Source organism: Embiotoca jacksoni, unplaced genomic scaffold (assembly GCF_022577435.1).
Source record: "Embiotoca jacksoni isolate LCO1_2020_lvr unplaced genomic scaffold, fEmbJac1.0.p SCAF_40, whole genome shotgun sequence".
Classification (NCBI taxonomy): domain Eukaryota; kingdom Metazoa; phylum Chordata; class Actinopteri; family Embiotocidae; genus Embiotoca; species Embiotoca jacksoni.
The window spans coordinates 923910-948892 of record NW_027185393.1 but is presented as its reverse complement, the minus strand read 5'-3'; the positions used below and the strand labels follow the sequence as shown (position 1 = coordinate 948892).

Genomic DNA, 24983 nt, shown 5'->3' with positions numbered 1-24983 from the left:
GCCATATTCAGACAGACATGATACTACCGGAAATGTGGACTTCAAAATAAAAAGCGTGAAACGCCTTGCACTTGGATGAAATGTACTCAAGTACATATCAAAACTAACATTTATAAAAACTATTTATAAAGATTGTTGAAACCCACTCAAACCAATAAAGTAGATTTTTACAACTTAAACTACTATTACACATTTTTTTAATTCAAGGGCACTTTATTGTGAAGGGGCTGCATGTTTACTCCAGAGACAGACAGAGAGTACAATACAACAGTATTAATAGTACAATAGAGGATACTATTGTTGGCTATACAACTCACAGTGCTGACTGCTAAAACGCCTGTAACCGGGAGAAAACATTAAATATGAATTTATTTATAGAAATTATTACTTATAACTTGTGTACATTTTATTTTGAACGATTTTTTTTCTTCCTTTGAGGTCCTGATGGTGCAACATCAGCAGCGAGGCACGCAACGTGCAGCCCGACAAAAAGGTAACGTCAAGTGTTCTGGAGGATAGGTGTGGCCTAAATTCATGGTGGAGTAGCATTAATCATTAAAAAAACACATCAGCTCTGTTACATCATGATTATAAATCAATAAAAAAAGAGAGAAATAAATGGACCACTGCTGACTGTTTTCACATTCAGTAAATGACCCCCTGGACAAGTTAAACACCTGTATGCATGTCAGGATGAATATTTAAGTGAAACTAATTTCCAGTTCCTTAAATCTCTGTTACTTCTCTGAGCTTCAGTGCTGCCTGTATCATGGTTTGCTGTTTAGTAACATAAATTCATTCAGGGACATGCAACACAGGCAGAGAGCTGAAATAATGAGGGTGTTGAAAGTGGAATTACACCCCAAAAATAAATAATTATATTGCGTTTCAGAGGGGCCCATTACATAATACATTTTCATTTATTCATTCTTGCAGGGTCCCGAGAATTCAGGGGTACCAGGGTTGTTTTGTCTGTCCACCCAAACCCTGTCAGTAAATACAAATAATGTTCAATACTTTTGTAATGTAATGTCTGTTTCCAGTCCTTGTACCACACAGTATGAGGGATACATGGTGGCAATAAAAAAGCTTATTCAGTATTTAACTCATATTTCATGTATGTAAAAGTGTTCGTAGCTTCCAGGTCTTAAAAATGGTTCTGATGCAGAAGTGTCTTCAGCTGCAATACCAGCGAGTGCCACTAGAGGTCGGCTCCAAAAAGCCTCCGGCTCCATAGACTCCCATTCAACTTCTCATCAAATACAGGTTACAGCTATCGGTGGGCGGGACGTAGTATCGTCAGGTTTCCAATCAGATCGGTCAGATCCACCGCTGGCTCCTCCCCCAGCTCGTCCAAATATGGTCACTTCCTGCTCCAAACCGCTCCGAACTAGATGGTGACGGACAGAATCTGAACTGGAGGATTCATAACGTTCACAAACCAACGATGACATCACTGATGGATGATGACATCACTGATGGATGCCGCTTAATTTAATTATATCTCAGACTTTCATTCTCGAAGGCACCGAAATGCTTTCGGTTTAGTTGCCACAAGTGACAATGGAAAACTAAATAACAAATTTAATATGTTGTCAATAAACATTTTGCAGATTTGTCCTCATTATAGTAAAAACAGTTTTCCACATGGTTCAGTGTCAGACTGAATCTACATCCAGTGTGTTGATTCCTTCAGTGCAGCTGCTCTTGGATGGCATGCTGCTTGAGTTCTGCTCGTGTTTGGTCACTCTCAGACGCTCACATCAGTAACGTTTGTAAACTTGATGCCAACAACCTCATTCACAACAATTCAAGTAAAAATGTAAAATTGTAATTTCGTGTCATTGTCAATGCAGCAACATCTTATAAGTAATCAGTGGTGGGCTTGACTACAGTTAGCCGAGCTGCTGCAGCCAGTCTGTGATCGATAACAGAGAGCCAGAGCTGTCCAACCACACAGCTGCACAGATCTTATTTAAATTGAAGGACTACAACATGAGAGACGGTATTCATGTCCGGTACGTTCTGGATCACAGCGGCAGGCAGGACAGAAACAACGTGCATCAGGATTAAAATCACTATAAACAAATAATAAATAATACGTATGCCTGTTTAAGTTCTGTATGATGTTTATCCATAAATTCAAATTATCAGTGTCCTCTTCATTTCACTTTTTCGGTATTCATTTTATAACTTATTTATATTTCCTTCTTTTATTATTTGTTTCTTTGTTTTTTATATTTACTTCATTTTCTTTATTTGTTATTTATGTATTTCGTTTATTGTCTCACTATATTTCATTTTATCTATTTGTTCAAACAGGTAGTTGATGAATGCCTGATTGAAAAACTTGCTGTTCATATAAATGTAGGTCGTCATTTGATTATTTGTTTATTTGTTGTTGTTTTAAATGTTATTACAGTATGTCAAAACACCACTCTGATTCTGTGCTGTTATCGAATTTAGTGAGTGAACTGTCAGCCTAATGTGTGTGTGTGTGTGTGTGTGTGTGTGTGTGTGTGTGTGTGTGTGTGTGTGTGTGTGTGTGTGTGTGTGTGTGTGTGTGTGTGAGTCATTATGTAAGACATGGAATCAGAGGAGACAGTGAGGAGAGATACTGAAGCTCACAGTCCAGATAGAAACTCTTACACCCTCTACTGGCCTCACACTGCTCTCTCACACACACACACACACACACACACACACACACACACACACACACGCACTCACACACTCGCTGGTACCGATGAAGAGAAGATGAAGATGAACTGCATCAATAACTGAGTAAAACGAGCATCATCCCTCCTGAACAACACCTTCTTTGCAGATTAGATATTTTTGTTGTTGTTGTTGTTGTTTCAGAAGAACTTGTCTCTTATATCACTCCTGACATGCAGTCACGCTTCAGGGACCACAGGGGACATCATTTAAAGGCTGTTACGTCAGCCGGTGCAGCTTACATCAGCCAAAATGTCGTGACATCATGATGTCAGGACGGGATTTTAGATGCTCGCTTGCTGATGAAGTTTCGTTTAATTGTTCATCATGGAAATGAGTTTCAACTCTTCAACGCACAGCGTGACGTCGGCTACTGACGGAAACGAAGCTGTTACAGTTCAGCTTGGAGTCAATAACAAGAAGTTTCCATCACGGGACACAAAGTCACCAACAAGTATACCAGGAAACATGTGCTCCCACAGTTTATCATTCATAATTGTGCTCTTCAAGCACTTTATCTTGTTGATTTTTTCTTTTTTTTTTGCCAATGTATTTTTATTCATTATTTTTTTTTCTGTTGATGGTATATGTAATCATTTGAAGTAATAAATTCCTCAATAAATTCTCAGTTTCCTGAAAGCACCACTGATGTAGGTGGCTAGAGGAATTACAACCTTCTTCCACTGCTTGTACAGCAACGAACTTTCCAACAGTGAATATGGGAACTCAAAATACGAGTACAGAGGAAGTTATTGACGAAGATACATTTGATGTGTTTTGGCTGACTGAATCATATTTATTTACGTTTATTTGAGTTTATAGTTGGATGAATGCAGCGGAGCGATGCCGTCGCTGCGGCTGCAGTGTATTTCAGTGGGCACTTTTTTGGATGTTCTTGTCAATGCTCGTTATGAGCATGAAAGTTTTTTCCCAACTTATATACACATATTCACATCAGACGACTGCTGAGTGAGTCCTTCTGTCACCGAACACAGCGGGTGAAGGATGTGACACACAGCAATGTTATTGATAATAGTTGATAACTTTACAGTATATCATCAGTACTCGAGGCTTCCTGACAAATAAATACCTTCTTTCCTGTCATTTGCTCTCTTAAGACAGAGTTGAGTTACAACGGGGGAGACTTGGCAAAGATAAGCACATGACGTGACATCAGAAGCTTGCGTTCAATGCATCCTGGTACATGTAGGTGCTGCCAGCACGACAGTCAGGACAGCAGCACTGAGGAAGTTATTGCTCCAGCTGACAACAAAACAAATCTTTCTTTTTAAATTTTATTTATCATCATCCATCCATCCATTATCTATACCCGCTTTATCCTGAACAGGGTCACGGAGGGGGGGGCTGGAGCCTCACTTTGGGCGAAGGCAGGGTACAACCTGGACAGATCGCCAAGTCCACCACAGGACCAACACATAGAGACAGATGGAAACGGAAGACCATTCACACTCTCATTCACACCTAAGGGACATTTGTAGAACCACCAATTAACCGGAGGTGGATGTTTTTGGATGGTGGGAGGAAGCTGGAGAACCCGGAGAGAACCCATGCAGGCACAAGGAGAACATGCAAACTCCACACAGAAAGGCCCAGGCCAGGATTCAAACTTATTTATCGTCATAAATTATTTATTTCTATTAATTTTTGAAATTATTTTTGGAGGTGTGGCTTATGTTGTTTTTTGCCAGGTGTTCACACCTGTGATTTTTGGGGGCCTAACTTTGCCCTGCTCTTTGAACCAATTGTTTTCTGACCAATGGTGCGTTCATGAGCAGCTCGGAAGTGGGAAAGTTCCAACACCCAAGAGGGAGAATACACCTGAACTTCTGTCCAACTGTGAATGTCCCACTAGGAAAGTGTGAGGTTTGTGAAAAGGCTCAGATATGTAGGTTTGAAGTCACTCAACGTGGCAGCGGAAGAAAACCAGCCAGACTTGGTTAGCTTAGCCGTTTACAGCTGTAGAAAATATTAAAAACGTCAGTACAGCAAAACGTGTAGAAATATAGTGTAGAAATAAAACTGACCGGCGGAGCTCTGTTTGGTCTCTGTGTTGGAATATTACTGCCTGCACAGCTCTTCAGTGTTTTAACAGATTTCAAAATACAGTTTGAGCCCTAAAACGGGCTCAAAAAGGATTTTATTGATTGAAGCAATTATTAGTAAACTGGTGTGGCAGCTCAGGGGGTCAGAGTTTAGGTTTTCTTGCTATGAAGATAGATCTACATGCTGAAAGGTTTTCCTGAATGTATGTCTCTTTTTTCTCTTCCAGCGAGCAATTGATTGACACATTAGACATATTAAATGATGAAATAATCAAAATAACAAATAGTAATAAAAAACATAAGCTATATAAATGAATGAATATCAATCAACATTTTAAAAAAGTCTGATAAAAATGTAGCATATCAGCAAATTAGTAGGTCAAACTTTAGTCAACATATTACTGGTCTGGCAGCAGGTTTGTCACGCTCACATACTGTAAAGATTCTCATTTCCTGAACTTGTTTTTGTCCTTGAATAGTTGTCTTTTTCTTATTTCTTCATTGCTCAATGCTAAAGCCTTAAAAACGCCACAAATCTGTCCAGGACAGCAGCAGACAAAAGAAAGCACAGACACACACACAGACACAGCAGAGCTTAATTGTCCGGTCAGAGCAGCACACATCTCCGTCTGTACATTAGGGACAGGCAGCAGATTCATCAGGAACACCTCTGCAACAGCTCTGATGTGGTAATTCTTCATTATGTTTATTATGGAGAAACATGAAGAGAGTAAACAGGAGGCTCTGTATTAAACATAAGATTATCACCTTTCTGAAAATGTCAACCAAAACTGTGAATGTATACACAAGTTTTACCCTCTGAAATTTCATTTTTGGTCCTAAATTTGAACGTCACCCCAAATGTCAACACTGTTTTGGGGATTTCACATTACTGTGTTTGATCTTCCATCTGAGGAGATTAACAGCTCTGTTGATTCCAAAACATCCCCAAACAAAGGACTTCCAAAATTTCCTCACAGCACTAAAATCACAGTCTAACCCCCCCGCAGCCGCTCTCCAATAAAAACAGGGCTGCTGAGGATTTACTCAGTCGTTATGTTGGAAAGTGATGATTGTCGGGATCTGGAAGGAGGAGGGTGACCTGTGTGTGTGTGTGTGTGTGTGTGTGTGTGTGTGTGTGTGTGTGTGTGTGTGTGTGCACGTGTGTGTGTGTGGGGGGGGATATAGGAGGGTGCTGTGGGGCACTAATCTGGCCTTGTTCTGAAAAGGGTTCATCCTCACTGCAGGGGGGCATGTGGAGACCAGCATCCACCTTGTCCCACCATCAGTCCCCCAGTCTCTCGGCTTATGCACCCAGTGACCTCCCTCATACCCCCCTCTCACCCTCCCCCTGCATTATGTCGACAAATAAAAGTAGTTTCTATGAACAATAGAAAAAAAAACCTCTAAGGGGTGAAAAAAAAAAAAAAAAAAAAACAGGGTAAAAATAATCTTTTGGAATTAAACAGACAAACATCTGTCTGTACGCTGCCGTTTTCGGTTATGTTGGCCTGGCACGGCAACAGAGAGACGGGTGAGTGTGCGCGTTGGGGGAGGGCGGGTGTGTGTGTGTGTGTGTGTGTGTGTGTGTGTATGTGTGTGTGTGTGGGGGGGGTGGACAACACACCCATCTGTCTATTTACAGCAGCACGGAGAGATTTCGCTAAATATCTAATCCATCTAATCCACAGCGAAGCTATTGATAGAACACACAGGGGGAAGTGCTGGCCACTAGAGGGCGATCTGACTGTTAGCTGCACCTGAACGGGAAAGATAGGAGAATCAATTCTTACAGAGTAAGAAAGAATGTGTGTACAAGTGGTGACTGAACAGTCAAGACACAAAGAAATAGTTTTCCACGAATACACACACACTTTAAACACACACATATCTGCATGAGTGGTGGAGGGGCATCGGATCGCCCCTGCAGGGATGGGATGTCCTGGCCCGATCACATGTAGATTGCTGATTGAATTAGAGTTCGGTGGCTTCAGAGAGAGACTCTGCTTTACAGAACAATCACCTCACATCAGTGTCAGTGGCCCGCAGCCACAGCAGGACCACACACACACACACACACACACACACACACACACACACACACACACACACACACACACACACACACACACACACACACACACACACACACACACACTCACAAACATCTCTATCTACTCTGCAGAGTTGGAGGCAAGTGATGAGCTTCATCAAAGTTCACTGAAGTTACTCTTTTTGTCAAAACACTCTAAATCACAGGAGAAGTGTAGCGTCTCCTGTCACTTCTTCAGCCACAGGAAGTGACACATGATGGGATGAGAGAGAAATACAAACTGTCCTCTACACAGCAGGAAGTGAGGATTTATCTCAGTGAACGCTGGACTCTTCTCTGGTACACATGACGTCATGCAACCCAGTATCACGGCAAAGCGTGAAATAGACACGACCGTCCACGACAGAAGAACGTGAGAAAGCCACGCTTTGGGCTGTCTAAGCGTGAAAGTTACACGTTTTGTAAACGGGAAATGTACATGCATGCATGTAAAGCAGGATAATGTGACCAAAGTCCAGCTTGTTTTAAGAGCAAGTACAAATGACATTTTTTGGCGGTATTAGGAGGCAGGAAGGGTGGCGTGGTGACATTAGTCACAGCAATGCAGGACGATTGGGTTCGAATCAAGGAGTTAAAAAAGCATTTTTCTTGAGCTGTTTTTTGTTTCCAAACCCAAACCTAAACCATGTGTTTTTTCTAAATGTTTAATTCTCTTGTAAATCCAGTGGCTCTAAAAATGCAATAGGTTGAATTTTTGCCCACTACAGGAAAACGTGTAACTTTCACGCCTCGACAGCCCAATGCGTGGCTATTTCATGTTTTGCCGTAGTGGACAGGCGTGTCTAGTTCACATCTTGCCGTGATACCAGGTTGAATCATGACATCATGAATGACTGGGTCATATTTTTGATTAAGACGCCCACTCCCAATCTGGGGCATTAGAAACAGTTCAGTATCTGTAAGTGCAGAGCTGAAGTCAGAATACTTTGTTCTACTGAAGTGAATCTGAAGTGTGTTGCAGCCACTAGGGGACAAACTGAACGACGAATCTTTGAAATGAGCAGAACAAAGTAATTTTTCAGATCTATCGTCAGGTTCACTTTAATTAGCCGACATTCCTGCTTCAAACAAACAAGATACAAAAAGTCAGTTGATATTTAGAGTTGGTTTTAGACATATTTTTTAACTCTGGACAAAGAAAAGGAAACTGCAGTCACTATGTTGTGCTAGTTTTTTAAAACCAAGAAATGGTTAAAGAACGAACTTCTGACTTCTGCTCTGTACTTCAGACACAAACATGGAAGTGATGTTAGTTTTTTCCTTTTACTCTGAGAAAGAAGTAAATAAGCACATTGTTAACATCAATGGGTTTACTGGTATATACAGTAGTTGCTACAAAAAAACATTTGTTTGTATTTTTCAGAAGGCAGCATACATTTAAGGAAATTATATTCCACTAATAAATTCATGCAAATGATGTGTGAAAACTGCAATAAAAATATCCCAATGAGAGTAACCTTTGTGTTGTGATTACTCATTATGCAAATTTCCAGCAAGAAACTTTGTTAATTCCAGTGCATTTAATGGTGAACGTGAATAAGAAGTACGTTTTCATATCAGACCTCCTCCTGGCGCAGACTCTTGACCATTTTCTGTTTCATTCATAGAGCACATCTATATTTGATCCCCACAAAGAGCACATGTCAGTCTCACAGAGTGCAGGCCCACATACTATTACACAACCGCCTTAATCTGCCTGATTTAAACCCTCCACTTCTCACCACGATGGCCGGCTTGCAGTCACATGTACAAAAAAGTCCTATCTGCATCCAGGCAGGCGCACAATCTGGACAAAATCACAGCAGCTTCCCAACTTTATTCCATTTAGCCATTCAGAACAAACATAATTTTTTTAAATATTTGGAGCCAAATCACAACATGTCATTTATGGAGTGGAAAGACAACCAACAATTTTGAAATTCCCACATGAGCAACATAAAAACTCCCTTTCAACAGGCAGAAATCTCCAACAGAACCAGACTCAGAGGTCAGCGGACATCTGACTGGACCAGATGTGGCGAGGGGGGAGCAGAGCAAGAAAAAAGCAGCATAGAGAGGCAACAAACATTAAACCCTGAGCAGGTTGGTGAGGTCCAGTAACCACAGCTAAATCCTGTCAGCACTCTTGCTGCCACATTCTGCATAAACTGGAGGTATTGCAACCCGGCATCACAGCAAAGTGTGAAATAGACACGCCTGTCCACGACAGCAAAATGTGAGATAGCCACGCTTTGGGCTGTATAGGCGTGAAAGTTACATGTTTTCTGAGCGTCAAACTTCCACACACGTAAATGTCACATGACAGAGGATCATGTGTCCAAGGTCCCGCAACAGAGGTGTTAAGATGAAGGATGAGGGAAATTTTTTGGCATTATTAGGAGGCATGATGCCTTGGTGGCATTAATTGCAGAATGTCATGTGGGATGCGTGATTTAAATCCATGAGGTGACAACATTGTTCTTGAGTTTGTTTCCTAACCCTAAACATGTTTTTTTTCCCTGACCCCAACCATTTGGTTACTCCCTAACCCCAACTGATTGCGATAAGTATCATTTTCCTGTATGTCACATGGCTCAAAGCCTGCAGTTGGTTTCATTTGCATCGACTACAGGAAAACGTGTAACTTTCACACCTGCATGGCTATTTCACATTTTGCTGTAGTGGACAAGCGTGTCTATTTCACGCTTTGCTGTGATACTGGGTTGGATATTGGGACATCCTGATAATAAGGAATGACAAAAGCCCAGCAGAGAATGCATTGATTAATTATTCAGGATGTTCCTTCTTTTGAGAATATTGCACGGGTGGTCCAACAGACTCACATTATGTGTTATAAGGATGTTCCTGCTCAAAAATAACTCTAGAATTCCTCACGGTACTGGAGACCAATGCAAAGCCATTCAGAGTAACTACGTGGTTGATTCATGAGTTTTTGAGTTTAGCCAAATACCAAAACTTCAGTTTTGTCTGAATTTAGAAATAGAAAATTACATGTAATCCAGAACTTTGTGTCTATGAGACAATAAGACATTAATACCATGACATGTTCCAGTCTCTGTGTAATCAGTGGTGTCAAACGTAACAACACTAAGATCTCGCAGGACGAACATGGAGACAAGTCAATTGTCTGAGGCAGGGGCAGTATTCATGAAGCTTCATTGTACAGTGGGTTAATAAAACACAGTGCAGGGATGATGTCCGTGGTCCATCTCATCTTTTCATTTTCAGAGGGGCAACAATGTCGCGTGTCGTACGCAGCGAGGCTGCAGCAACATCAACGAGATAATCCACTTACGTAAGGATGAAGGTGAGGTAGCTGCCCTCCATCGTGTTGGCATGTGGTACATTATCAGAGACACATCTACTGTCATGGAGTTTTTTCCCAAACATCGAGGGTGTGATTAAGTTAAGTTTGTGAGTTTATTTGTATTTTAAAGAAAAGGCAAATGAGTCTTAAATGAATCAAGTGTTTTTCATTGACAACATCAACATGAATTAAGATAAAAGAAAATTCAGATCATTTAATGCAGGAAGTCTCAAAGGGCGTTTCATTTACACAACTAAATATAATGAGGCCTCGCAGCATCCTGCAGGTCCACATTGGTGCACTGATGCCTGTTGATAGCACTGATTAAACATTACAGGTGGACGTGATGGTGCCACCATGCTGAGTGGTATCAGGACTCCTTTTCTGCCTCCTGCTCAGGCTGCTGTAGACAGCCAGGCTCAGTCAACTGAAGTAAACCTGTAATGTCCTTTCATGCACCATAAGTTAGAGCAAATATATGTTGTCGCAGTCGAGAGGCAGCTGCCACTTAATGAATGTGTCCAAGCTTCTCTTCCATCCGGCAAGAATATCATATTTCGCATGATTTGTTTACGGCTGAATTTAAAGCCTGAACTGAATTTGAATTGATCTGGATACTGAGAGGATGCAACAGTCGGTGCAGGCTATATTTCTGCCTGTTTCTTTACTCCATGGGAAACCATTTACTTTGAACCCTTGAATGCATATTAATGGGAGATGCTACTGTGCATCCCATCACGCAATCCAGGAGCCAAAAACAACAACAAAAACTGTTCATGTTACGCTTTTCTGGTGAAAAGAAAATGAAAATACGGGATCCTACATTTCCCATAATGCAGCCAACCACACCTTTCCATGCGACCATCAGTGATATTCTGAGATGGGATGTTGTCTCAGAAGAGGGAACAGTTTCTGCTATCGAGCATTTAGTGACAGAAGTCTGAAACTCAGTGAATTGTGACAGAAACTCGTACTATAGTTTTGCCCCAAAATCTACCCTGAGCAACAGAGTTCCAACTTTGCACATCTTCAGCTGCAGTCGTGTATACTTCAGTAAAGTTAAATTGTACAGTATATATCCATGTGTTTTTTTGTAGATAATTAAATATATAGGTTATAAAGTTATGCTTATGTGAATAACACCACATTTCCCCCTGAAATCACAGCATAGAATCATACTTACAGAGTGCAACATTAAAACATTACAGATTTAATGTTTTAACCCTCCTGTTGTCCTCGGGTCAAAATGACCCGCAGCTGTGTTCAACCAAGTTCTATTTTATTTCTATATTTTCATATTTTTTGGATCATTGGTGACAAGGATGCTGTGATGGTTTCTTTAAACCAAAAAAAATCCCCAAAAATATAAAAATATAGAAATAAATTAGAACTTGGTTGAACACAGCTGCGGGTCATTTTGACCCGAGGACAACACGAGGGTTAAACAAAAGTCGCTGATTATCAAGAGCTCAAAACAACTCAGGTTATTAATTCATTTTCATCAAATCGCCTCTCACTTCTCCAGTTGAACATTCAACAAACAGAAATCACAAACCAAGTTAAGTTTGGGCTTAATGTCTCTCCTGAGAACGTCAGTGGTCCGAGCACAACACACCGAGGGGGAGCTTCGCTGTAAACGCACGTCCACTTTGCTGTTTCCAGGGGGGCGGAGCTACGGGGAACACATATCTGTGACACAACAGAGTTGGACACAAGAGGCGCTCCTGCCTCGTGAATGACGACATCCAATCTCAGAATACCAAAAAAACAAGCCTTCGTTTGAGCCTTGAATTCAATTCAATTTTTGTATTTTAAAATGATAATCAAACAACCACTCTCTAACTTTTTAGTCTTTTAGTACCTGTTTCTGAAAGGAACATTTAATGATCAACCTTCCCTGCGGCCTTGTCTTTGAAACTACACACATGCAGTTTTTAATGCAGGTTTGGTTATAAATTTGTGATCTCAAGTCCAAGCTGTGGGTTGTTTTCTCCTCCAAAGCAACAACCCCTTCCAAAGACTGAGTTTTAAAAGCCATGTTGAGTGAACTAAACTTCCGCGGAGTGACCCTTTATTGTACGCTTTGCTGAACCAGATCATTAAAACTGGTGAAGTGATGCTATAGTTTGTATTCTTCTAACTACAACAATAACTTCTCCGTCTCCACACAGAGACCACGGCCTCCCTGATTATGAAGTGGAAAAGAGCCGTTCATTCAGCTTCTGTCAGGTTCAGATCTATTTACCCACCAACAGCATGAACGACTGACTACACAGTCTGTTACTGCTCTACAGTGTCTGAACTATGTGATTATTTTAATGCATATGTCAGCCAGAAACACAGGCATCGAACAGATGAGACCTCCACACCACCATTTGCTCTCATTAAATAAACCCAGCACATTCAAAAAAAAGTCACAGCATGTGCATGTAAATGAAGGATAATTTCTCGACTTGTTATTAATATATTCAACTTGGATACAGCCAGTAAATTCGGCTTTTATGTCTTGTATCTTCATTATTTCCAATATTTTCTGTTTTATTGTTGAATGGTGACAGAGAAACAAAAGGAAACAATAGAACGATGTTAATTAAGGACGGGTTCTGATAGCTGGTTCTGTATTGGACCTGGTTCCTGTTGGACAGAATACCCATATTTACTAAGCTTACACCTCATATCTCTCCTGGTTATTATTTTTTTTTTATTATTTTTTTTTTTACATAACATAACATAAGGTTGTCATCTTTTGATTTATAGTGATGGTGGTGTATAATTGTCCAGCAGTTGTGGGTAACTGCTGATGTTGCCATGACAATAACTATTTCTAGCTTCAGGACAAAAACAAAAACTGGAAACTGAATTTAAGAGATTCAATCAGGGATGTCAAAGATTTAAGATTCTATAAATGGATTTGAAAACCCTTCTACTGCTGATTAAAATTATAACCTGTAGTCTGAGTTGCCTCATTCCTTCATAGGAGGAAAAGATTAAAACCATATTCATGATGAAATGTATTCTTTAGTGAAGGCATCTCCACATTTACATGTGTATGTTTGAACATAAAGTCCATCAGATCTGGTGAACGTTGCACAACCTTGTCTGATTGAAAGAGGCAGATTTCAGATCAGGTTGAACATCAACTTTACTCGACTGTCATGTTTTCAAATATCACGGATCGCTCCGGTCTCACAAAGAGAACTGAGTGTTTACCAGGTGAGTATTCAGAATGAATTACACGCCATCCCGTCCAGAAACAGGCTCAGTTTCTGCACTCAAAACAAAGCTCACAGTGTTTGGACCAGTCTGTGTTTACAGCTCAAGCTGCTGGCGTGCACTCCTTATCTGGAAGGTCCAGGTACTAAACAGAAAAGAAAGCTCCAACCAGAACCTGCAACTCTGGACTTGTTCTCATGCAAACATTTGATGTCACACCTCCCTACGTGCATCTTTATATACACAGTGGAGAGGCTGAAGGACTGTTTCATTTCCATTTACAGACTGAAATCAAAGCAGAGACACACCACTTCTACTCTTTACAGAACAATTTCATAGTACACACACACACACACACACACACACACACACACACACACACACACACACACACACACACACACACGCCAAATGTTCTCTTTGGAGGACCCTCAGGGAGATGCACTCTGGAGGAAACCTATTATCAGGTCAGCAACAAACACACACACACACACACACACACACACACACACACACACACACACACACACACACACACACACACACACACACACACACACACACACGAAGCTTTCATCATTCTATTTAAAGCTCTGACACCGCTGAGTGAACTAGAGCGGAGCAGAAAAACAGGGAAACACACACTAACTTATGTTTGCACACAAACACACAAACTCTAAAATACACATACATTGTTACACAACGGCACACACAGCCCTTCCCCGTGGAGTTGTGTGTGTGTGTGTGTGTGTGTGTGTGTGTGTGTGTGTGTGTTGCAGAACAGATTGCCCCATCAGCCACTGTAGGTGTGAGCCGTGCAGGCTGCAGCGCATTGATGATGTCACACGAGCTCAGCTGAGCGGCACCACGGAGATGACATAAGACCTCGAATAAAGGAGCATCAGCAAGGACACACTGATATATATTCATCACACCGTCATAACTCATGATGTAAAACAATGATTTAGATCAGGGGTGTCAAACTCATTTTAGTTAAGGGGCCACATACGGCCCACTTTGATCTCAAGTGGGCCAGACCAGTAAAATCATAGCATAATAACGCATACATAACGACAATATTTCTCTTTGTTTAAATCATTGGTGAAGGTTGTTGGATGATAAACCCTATTTTAAGGTCTTTCTACAATAAACTAGAAACAGAAAGACCAAAAACTCAGACATCAGCCCACTGTTTATCTGCCCTGGCTCTCCTCTGCAGATTAGGGTTAGGCACACACACACACACTCACACACACACACACACACACACACACTCACACACACACACACACACACACACACACACTCACACACACACACACACACACACACACACACTCACACTCACACTCACACACACACACAGACACAGACACACACACACACACACACACACACACACACACACACTCACACACACACACTCACACACACACACACACACACACACACACACACACTCACACTCACACACACACACAGACACACACACACACACACACACACACACACACACACACACACACACACACACACACACAAAATGGATAATTACACATTATAAGACCCATTGTTAATGATGAAACTGGTATTTTCCAAACTTTTGCCATTGTACACCAATTCCACCAAACAGGGATTTTTCCCGATGAAATTTCATTTCAACAAATGATCAAATGATCAAATGATCAAATAATCAAATGATCAAATAATCTCTGCAAAAAACAAAGACGAGAGAAAAAGTCCTGAAAATGAAAACAAATGTGTTTTTTCTTCTTTTATCTCCCAGTAATCATCTGAAGACCCTTCACATGTATCTGCTGGATAGAAAGTAGGTCAAAGTAGCTCCACCTGCAGCAGCTCCACCTACAGCAGCTCTACCTCCAGCAGCTCTACCTACAGCAGCTCCACCTACAGCAGCTCCACCTCCAGCAGCTCTACCTACAGCAGCTCTACCTACAGCAGCTCCACCTACAGCAGCTCTACCTACAGCAGCTCTACCTACAGCAGCTCTACTTACAGCAGCTCCATCTACAGCAGCTCCACCTACAGCAGCTCTACCTACAGCAGCTCTACCTACAGCAGCTCCATCTACAGCAGCTCCACCTACAGCAGCTCCATCTACAGCAGCTCCACCTACAGCAGCTCCATCTACAGCAGCTCCACCTACAGCAGCTCTACCTACAGCAGCTCCACCTACAGCAGCTCTACCTACAGCAGCTCTACCTACAGCAGCTCCATCTACAGCAGCTCCACCTACAGCAGCTCCACCTACGTTTTCCACCACTGACTAGGTCTCCTGAGTAAAACAATATAATTGCATTCCCATCAAATCAGCAATTGAATGACTAATGCTCTACAGCCTTCATGTCTTGCTGTTGTTTTTTCTTGTTTCCAGGAAGAATACCCAACCACAACACTGCAGTTCTTCCATTGAAAGTAACTGCAGCTACTCTGAAAGGTTTATTATGAAAGTCCTATTTAAAACCATTTCAAATGAGACGTCTTGCACACACAGTCGTCTGCATGCAGTGAAAACAAAAAGAGAAGGCGGGTCAAACCAGGAACTTCTAATTAGAAAGAAGGACCTGCAGTCAAGCACCCATGAAAACTCAAAGCAGCTGATCTCTGCAGAGCCAAGCTGTGCATGCTATTTTTAAAAATGAAAGTGAACAACAGGAACCGCTGTGACTTGTGTCTTGCAAAGGACTTTCAGATGTTTGCATGAGTGAAACTTTACTGTGGATCCCTGGAAAATATTTTCTGGGTCAAACTGTGAGACAGATTTTTCTCAGCATGTGCCCCTCACAGAAAATCCAATTTAAAAAAAATCAAATACCAAGTGATCAATTTATTCAGCTTTTAATTACACAATTTTCACAGTGAGACCCAACTGATATCAGCTCATGAGTATGAGCCAAACCTCAGATGTCAAAGTATCAATAGTATTAATAATGTCAAAATGAAAACTGGAATATTTTCTATAGTAAATTTCTAGTGAGGACAAACGGTATAAGGATGAAGGTTTTTGTGAAAGTAGGAGACAGTGTGGACATTTCAGTTGCTCTTAACCAGTAAGTCGACAACCGTGCTTAAAGTTCTCTGAGATTGTAATCAACCATTGCATGTTTTAATTTAAATGTTCCACTACAGGAAGTTATTTCTGCCTACTGCAATAATAATATTTAAAGACTCTCCTCTGTATATGTATATGAACTTCAGAGTTCATAAGAGACAGCAGACAACTAGGTTCAATTAAAGGACTAAATATTTGATGGTGGCATAAATTCTGCAGGCATTAACATTTTTGGGAGATCAATCAACTCTTCATAATGAATGAGATGTTCACATATGCTAGCCTATATTCTACAGTTAAACTGAATAGACCTCATGTCAGACATTTTGACTTGTCATAGTAGGGACAGCACAGGAGTGTTAATGACGGCTCAGTTCCATTAAGTGAACCAGCATGCACAAAAGCAGGACCTCCCCAAACTGGACTGCAGCCCTCATAAATACACCTGTGATCTCCTTATAGTGACAAGTCTAAATGTCCATTTGGAGCAGGAAGTGACCATATTTGGACGAGTTGAGGGAGGAGCCAGCGGTGGATCTGACCGATCTGATCGGAAACCTGACGATACTACATCCCCCCACCAATAGCTGTAACCTGACTGCACCACAGGCCTGTCAATCAAACAGACACGCCCCCAAAAACAGGTCTTCTTGAATCTTCTTTTCTAATGAATGAGGGATTATTTTCAGATGGACCTCCAGAAAACTAATAAGAAGGAGTGACTTTAGCTAACAACACCGAGATAACTGATGGACACATTTTATTCACTTTGGATTTGATGAGAGAAGTTGAATGGGAGTCTATGGAGCCGGAGGCTTCTTGGAGCCGACCTCTAGTGGCACTCGCTGGTATTGCAGCTGAAGACATTTCTGCATCGGAGCCATTTATATCCAGTCTGTGGTCTTAACTCAATGTGGTGTTGCCAGTTTTGCCTTCTGATGATCTACAACGGCAACAAAAAAATGGTGTTTTCAGTGACATGACTTTTCCGATTTTTTTTTTTGGTATTTCACAATAAAAGCACCACAAAGGGCTGTAGTAGACGGTCGTAGAGGAAAGGTCAGGGGATCATTGAAGTCAAAGGCAACATGAATGTCCAAATTTAATGGCATTTCTGTCAAGACTGGATGGATAAATAATGCATTCTGGATTCTAGCTGTGGATCATCGTTGTGCTCTGCAGCAATACGGATAAAAGCTATAAAATAGACTGTAAATACATTAAAAGCTCAGTTTCATGGCTCTCCAAACGAGAGCGAGCATCAGAACAACTATTGTGATCCCTCGTCCTCCCACCCCACCCCCACCTCCCGGTCACATGACTACACAAAGACTGAATGTACAGCAGCCTGAGTGGAGTTGAACAGGACCTGAACTAAATGAGATCAAACGGATCTGTCTGACATGAAAACATCTGAGAAGCATACAGTAATGGAGAATTGTCATTTTAATGTGTCCCTCGCTCCTCTCTTTTGTCTCCTCTCCCCACCACCACCACCACTTCCCCCGCCCTCTGCGCCCCCCCTTCCCTCTCCTCTGCTGACTGCTGATAACACTCAGGTCCGGCGCTGGGATGTCGATTATGAGCCCGGATGTAAGAACAAACCCGCAATGCTTTTGTGTCTCACTTCATAATGTCTGCGTGGCGTGTTTGTGCCTCTGTGGGTTAAACTCATTAACAAAGCACAGCATCACACAGTAGTTTCCAAGTAGACAAACCTTTTTCACAGAATAAACTGAGTGTTATTTGTGTGAAATGTGAGAGCGGAGAGTTAATCCTTCCCAAAGCTGCTGCTCACATTTTGTAGCTTCTTCAAATGAAAGCTAAATCGTTGAAAAAAAACATTTAGCATTTGGCAATAATTTGTCCAAATATTTAAAACAATCTATGTTTGTATGTTTTGCGCAATTAATTAAATGAAGCAAAGGGGGAAGGAGTGCTGCAAAGCTTCTTCCAGGCCAGAGTGGATGGATGGTCACAAACTGACTGTCAACATCTTTGTGTCTAAACCTAACTGTGTCGTTACCTTAGCAACGCGAGGACATTGATTTGAACTGCGAGGGAAATTTTAGTCACAACCTTGCAAACAGTAGTTTGACCTTTTTTTTTTTTTTTTATCAAATTAATTTATATCAAAATAGAAAATATAAAAATAAAATTAGCTTATCAGCATATACTTCCCAGCATTCATTGCATTAAAGGTTCAAATGTCCCACAGATCCTTCCAGAAATTCTTATACAAGTTACGTGATGGAGACTCTCATGTGTCTTTCTTATACTTCAGAGGACGGACGTGTTGTTATGTAATGCACTTGAGCTGTAGGGGACATAATGAGGAGCAACGTTCCTGCAGTGAATATCAGTAAAGCAAGACTGTCATGGGGGATAAAACTTCATCCATCTAATGATTTAATATCGAATGTTTCATTGACCCGTCCATCCACCCTCACCTCCTCCCCATGCTAATTGTGCCTCTATAATTAAGTCCCATGACTTTCTTCTTTGTTCCTGTCATGAGTAGGACGACCAAAAGAGTGCTCTTTCACAAGAACATTTTACAAGTTCTGATAATGTGAAATAATCTGTCACCGTAACTCAGGATGAGTTTAGAGAAAGAAAAAGTTTCAGCTGGATGAATTCAAAGCCGAAACTAAACTGAAAATGTTTACAAAAGTTTGCTACCTCAGTTATTCTTTCAGTTTACAAGTCTTTGTACAACATTCAGCATTTCTGAAAACTTCAGCCACTTGATAACAGGCTTTCGTAAATAGGATATGATGGTAAACGACGTCTGTGGTCAACCTATTGAGGTTTTGTCAAAATTATGGAAAAAACAAGTAAATTGACCTTGAGGGAAGGTCACATGAATTATTTTTTATAAAGCATTACATACAACAGTTTTAGTTCCAGACAGTTTATAGACGATATTGTGCTGTTATAATAATAATAATAATAATAATAATAATAATAATAATAATAATAATAATAATAATAATATATTGAGACATGTTGGTATCAGCTGTCACAAAGTCTGATTGTTTGCAAAATGTAACTTCAACGCTATGTATCATCTATAATCAGGATATAAACAATGATAAACAGGTTATAGCACATTGCAATGTGGCCGCAAACACACATGAAGACACTAACTATTTATTATCATAAAAGTATTTGTCAACAATCATAACTTTTCCTACAAATACATGTTTTTAATTATCCTCCTCCATATATGGACTCCACATTAATGAACATGTATGTGCTTATACAGCAACATGACAGTATGTTGTAACCCTCTTATTAAATGCTTATATACTGTGTAGGAATGGTAAATAGGAGTTTATTGTAAACAAGGAACCCACATAACTGTCCCTCTGTGCAGCTCCGTTCATCGTCTTTGTTTCCTTTGTGGTTCTGCCTCAGCTGGATGGATCAGTGAGGCCAGTATGCTGAGTCGAGTCCACATGTAAGGACACACGCGGGCCATTAGAGCACAAGTGTCCGGTGCAGTGTGACGGAGACGATATAAAGGAGAGGCCTGCAGGCTTCAGACGGCAGCGCTGCTGAACCGGACTCGGAGCCGAGGACATGTCAGCTCAGCCTGAGTCACTTCAGTGAGTCACACAGTCGAGCTCGTGTGTGGTGACCGGCGCTCACAAAGCCCTTTTCCGCTGTTTCACATTCAATACAGGATGTGTATTTTTAAACCTTTATCTAGGGAGGGTTTTTAGAGCACACATGTTCACCGCTGTGCCACAGTTCACACAACAGTTCGACACAAAGGTCCTATTTCGGTAAGCAAAGGTGCAGTTTTATCGTTTTAAATCTTGTCTTCGCATTTATGTAAGTGGGATGAAAAACATAAGAACATCATCAAACCTGTCTGTGAGCTTGAGCAGGTGCAAGTTTGCCTTGAAATCGACACCAAAACTGCACAAGTGTATCTTCACATGTTCCCAGACAGATGCACCTCAAACCTACCGGGTTCATGTTGGAGGAAAGAAGCTGCTTATGCTGCATTAAAATGCGCCGGGTACAAAAATAAGACTCCTGAAAGCTGCTGCTGCTGTTTTTAGTATGATGTAATAATTAATACGGTTATGTTCCCACACTGGACAGACCACTCAGTCAGATACACAGTGAATGGGAGATCCCCATTTTTAGCACTGATTAAATTCATTTTAATCAATTTGCCATATATATGTGTTGGAGCCCAGCAGATACTACACACTACTATACTACATCAAATTCATATTTTTAAAAGAAGCCATCTAATGTTTTTTTTTCCCAGTGTATCACAGTTTGAATCAACTTCAATGCATTTTTAGACCTTAACAAAGAAAATTTAATAAATTTGTGTTTGGAAGTATTTTGGCAGTATTTCAATCACAATATTAGTATAAATATTTGTTACTGCTGATATGCATCCGGGTGCAAAATCACTCATCAAAATATAATAATACAAATGATCCAGCTCTGTACTGAGAGCACAGACATGAGATTGGTGTTCTTCTTCTCATCTCACCCAGCAAATTCTTAACATTTCCAAAAGCATTGAACTGTTCCTTTAATAATAAACGAATAAGAAATAAGTTTCATTGGAGACTTGAAGATGTGGTTAGCTCTGGGTTCGTGTAAAGACTGAAACTGACTCTGTCCAAGGTTAAAAAAAAAAAAACACCTCATTGAAATGTTGAAATGTTTTCTGAGGTACAGACAGATGTCCATTAATCTTTAAGAATCTTTAAGATCTCTGGAGTCAGTGGATAATTTGTCTCTGATAGCTGGCTTGTTGATATAACATATAACCAGGCTGGCTCTAAAAGTAGCCACAATCTGACTCCAGCCTTAACACACAGACATGAGAGTGATGTCCATCCATCATCTCACTCTTTGAAAAAAAAGCTACACCTTCAATGCAACTTCTGCTTGAATTATAGATAATTCTCCCATTGCATCATATGTATTTAGATAAAATCAGTTCAACATACTGTCTGTCATTAAAAGTTCACTTGAGATTAAAGTCTAAACCAATAATAAATATTTAATCAGTCAAAAGTGCATCTTAAGACATTGTTTGGAGCAGTGACTCATCTGCTCTGTAATAAAAGTGTTATCAAATTGTAATAAAAGTGTAATAAAATTGTGATATGATGGTCAGTCTCAGCTGCTCTGCTGCTCCGTAATTGTTTCTTATATTGTTGGAAAGTTTCAACCTGTTTCCTATTTGTTCCAGTAAACGTTTGTCTGTCCACAAGAGTAAGAGCAGGATATCCTGACGTTTCCAGACACACACACACACACACACACACACACACACACACACACACACACACACACACACACACACACAACCTCCACAAACACAATGCACCTCTTACACTCAGGACAGCTACACAGTTTGTCCCTCATGCTGCTGGGAGGAAGGCGCAGTTCACACTGAATGGACGCTCCATTATAAAAGACACGCTGTCGCTAAGACAGTAAAGACCTCACATGCTCTCTTTTGTCTTCGTGTCTCTGTCTCAAACTATGAAAAGACCCCTCAGTCCGTCCCTCAGTGTCCACACACAGAATCAAAAATACACAATCTTCCTTTTTGTCACAGAGATGCGTCCTCCCTCAGAGACAACCCCCCCCAAAATACTCTGGTCTTCATGTCTCTGTTGTGCTCAGGGTGGTGCTCTGCAGGTCCTCCACCAAAAATAACAGCACCATCACATTCTCAAAGAGTCCACATGCTCGGACCAGGTGTGGTCACTGAAAGGAGATCCTCTCAGAGAGTGAAGAGTCCAAACTGTGGCATGCAATCCAGACCGTCAGAGGACATGGAGGGAGGGACGGAGGGAGGGTCTTTTCAACTTTCAGTTTCTGAGGAAGAAAACTTAAAGATGAGGGCCTCCAAAATTTTAATTAAAATTAATTTTTGGAAGGACATGGACTTGGTATTTTATTTATGTACTTATTTGGTCGCAGGAGTTTGTGGTCGCAACTGTTGATTGTTGTTATAAGATTTAGATTTTATCAACTCAACTGGAAGTTATCCAGCTGCACTCTGCAGATTTACAGTAATATTTCCATATGATTTTGGGATGGTTTTGGATTGTTTTTGGATAAGAACACAACTTATTTTCATCAGAAATGACTGGAAACGTATCAAACAGTGAGATCAGAGTGTGCCTGTGTGAGATGCTCAGACAACAGGTCTAAAGGTCTCAGACATTACAGATAACTTCCAGAACTGTTGCTGAGTCCAGTCTGTAGTCTTCACACCAATCGACAAACAGCTCGCAATGTTTGACACGCAATCTTATGTATTAAATGTCTGGAAAAAGGCATCCTTCTCAGCCATTACCAGGAAAAGCTCATGTTCTCTTCCACTATCAAAATAAAATACAAACACATTACATCCCTGATGGTTGCCAGCTCGTGCTACAGATTGGAGCTTGTTTGAGATGGTGTATCGATGATTGTTCAGTATTGTCCTGTTATTAGGGCACTACAGTGGATGACAGAACATCTTGCAGCAACACCGGCCCTCGTGTCAGTCACCTGTTGTTGTCATGGGAACCACATGCCCAGAGGTCGTTACAACTTGTTTAAAAAAAAAAGTTTAAAAAAAATCTACAACAGCTGTATTATAATTTCAGTTTCTATCATGCTTCAGTGGCTCCTGTTATTAATTTAATTACCACAAACTGATTGCCACACAGACAACCTGGGACTCGGGGTCCCTGGGACTCTAGGACTCGGGGTCCCTGGGACTCAAGGACTCGGGGTCCCTGGGACTCAAGGACTCGGGGTCCCCGGGACTCAAGGACTCGGGGTCCCTGGACTCAAGGACTCAGCGTCCCTGCATGGACCAGCTGCCCACTCTGTCATCCAGTCTTTCAACCATGCAACTAACATGACATACTTTCTGAGAAGTGATGGAAGCCAAACTGTCTTGAACTCAGTTTCTTCATGTTTTTACATTCACCATGGTGATAGTCATCCTTCCTCTCCATGTGCCCTCACTCTGAGGTTTTGTACATGAGTGAGAATAACACCTGTGTTCACATACGTGTCTCCCTATTGTGTGTACTGTGTGTAATACTGTGTGTATTGTTGTGTGAGTCGGCAGGAGCGTCAAAGAGATGACAAAACTTCTGCAGAACTCCATCAGCACGTGTTCAGAGAGCCCCGTTACAGTAGTCATCCTCAAACACATCCACAGCCGTGTGTGTGTGTGTGTGTGTGTGTGTGTGTGTGTGTGTGTGTGTGTGTGTGTGTGTGTGTGTGTGTGTGTGTGTCTCTCCTCACCTGCGCCATGGTGTTCAGCAGGACTTGGTCATGGCTTGTGAACCCTCAGATCGGGTCTCAGTAGATGATGTTCAGGTCTCAGTAGATGATGTTCAGGTCTCAGTAGATGATGTTCAGGTCTCAGTAGATGATGTTCAGGTCTCAGTAGATGATGTTCAGGTCTTGCTGCTGAGTTTCACTTCACACTCCTCAGTGTTGAATCACTTGTGTTGCAAACTGCATGCTGACACACACATCACCTCCTCCTCCTCTGTGACAACAGGTCCTCTGAAACGTTGGCTCACAGCCCTCCTCTTCCTCCTCTGTCTGGTTCTTCCTCCTCTCCTTCTTTTCCCAACCTCTGTGTGATCCTCTTTCTTCTCCTCTGACACCAGCATCGACTGCAAGAGGAGCTGCTGTCTCTTTATTTCTGTCCTGCACGCTCCAGTCTTGGTTGTAATCTGGGCTCACTCCGCTGGCTGCCTCTCCTTTTCCTCCTCCTCCTCCTCCTCCTCCTCCTCGCTCTGCTCTCTCTCTCTCTCTCTGTCAGCTGCTCCCCCCCCCCCTCTTGCTTCCTCTAAAACCCTCCTGCTTTTTTGCCCTCCCTCACTGTACACAGCATTAGCAGAGACAGCGTGGAGAGGGGGTGGGGGGTGGAGGGATCAGAGGGATAGAGTGTGTCTCTGTGTACCATGTGACCTGATGGTGTAGTAGGATTCCCCCGGCAGCTGTCGCACTCATTCCTTCACCATGCCTCCCTATGAGCCTCCTACATCTCCAACGATCGCTGCTGAGGCAGGAAGTGAAGCGGCTGGTTCCCTCCTGCAAAGTGAAGCACAAAGAGGAATTATTATTATTATTGTTATTAAATGTGTTTAGGATTTTCTCTTTATGATAAGGAACAATTTTAAGGTAAAGATTTGTAGGATTTCAAAGATTTCAGAGTAAAGTAAAGTATAACACTGTTGACTGTGTTTCTTGGTTGTTTGTATATAGTATATATAGCTATATACTGTACTGTATATATACATATACTGTGCATTTAATATTTTCTAGTTTTTACTGCTATTTACTGCTATTTTATTGCTTTTCTATTATTATATTATTATCTATTGCTTCTGTATGCTGCTGTAGCGAAAAAAATGCCCCCTTAATAATTAATAAAGTAACTACCTAACCTAACCTAAAGGTACTTCAGAGTAAAAAAGCAAACTGTCA

At 41.3% G+C, this 24983-nt stretch overlaps 1 protein-coding gene and 1 pseudogene across 1 annotated transcript in view; both read right to left on the bottom strand.

The window, feature by feature from the left end:
- Positions 1-24209, bottom strand: part of LOC138209755 (rho GTPase-activating protein 23-like) — a 77540-nt gene extending 53331 nt beyond the window's left edge. The window contains exon 1 of the mRNA XM_069168527.1: positions 23787-24209. Coding sequence (XP_069024628.1) covers positions 23787-23795 — 9 coding nt within the window. The 5' untranslated portion in view covers positions 23796-24209. The remainder of the gene's footprint in view (positions 1-23786) is intronic.
- Positions 15190-23491, bottom strand: LOC138209797 (keratin-associated protein 4-2-like; annotated as a pseudogene).
- Positions 24210-24983: the final 774 nt, after the last annotated feature.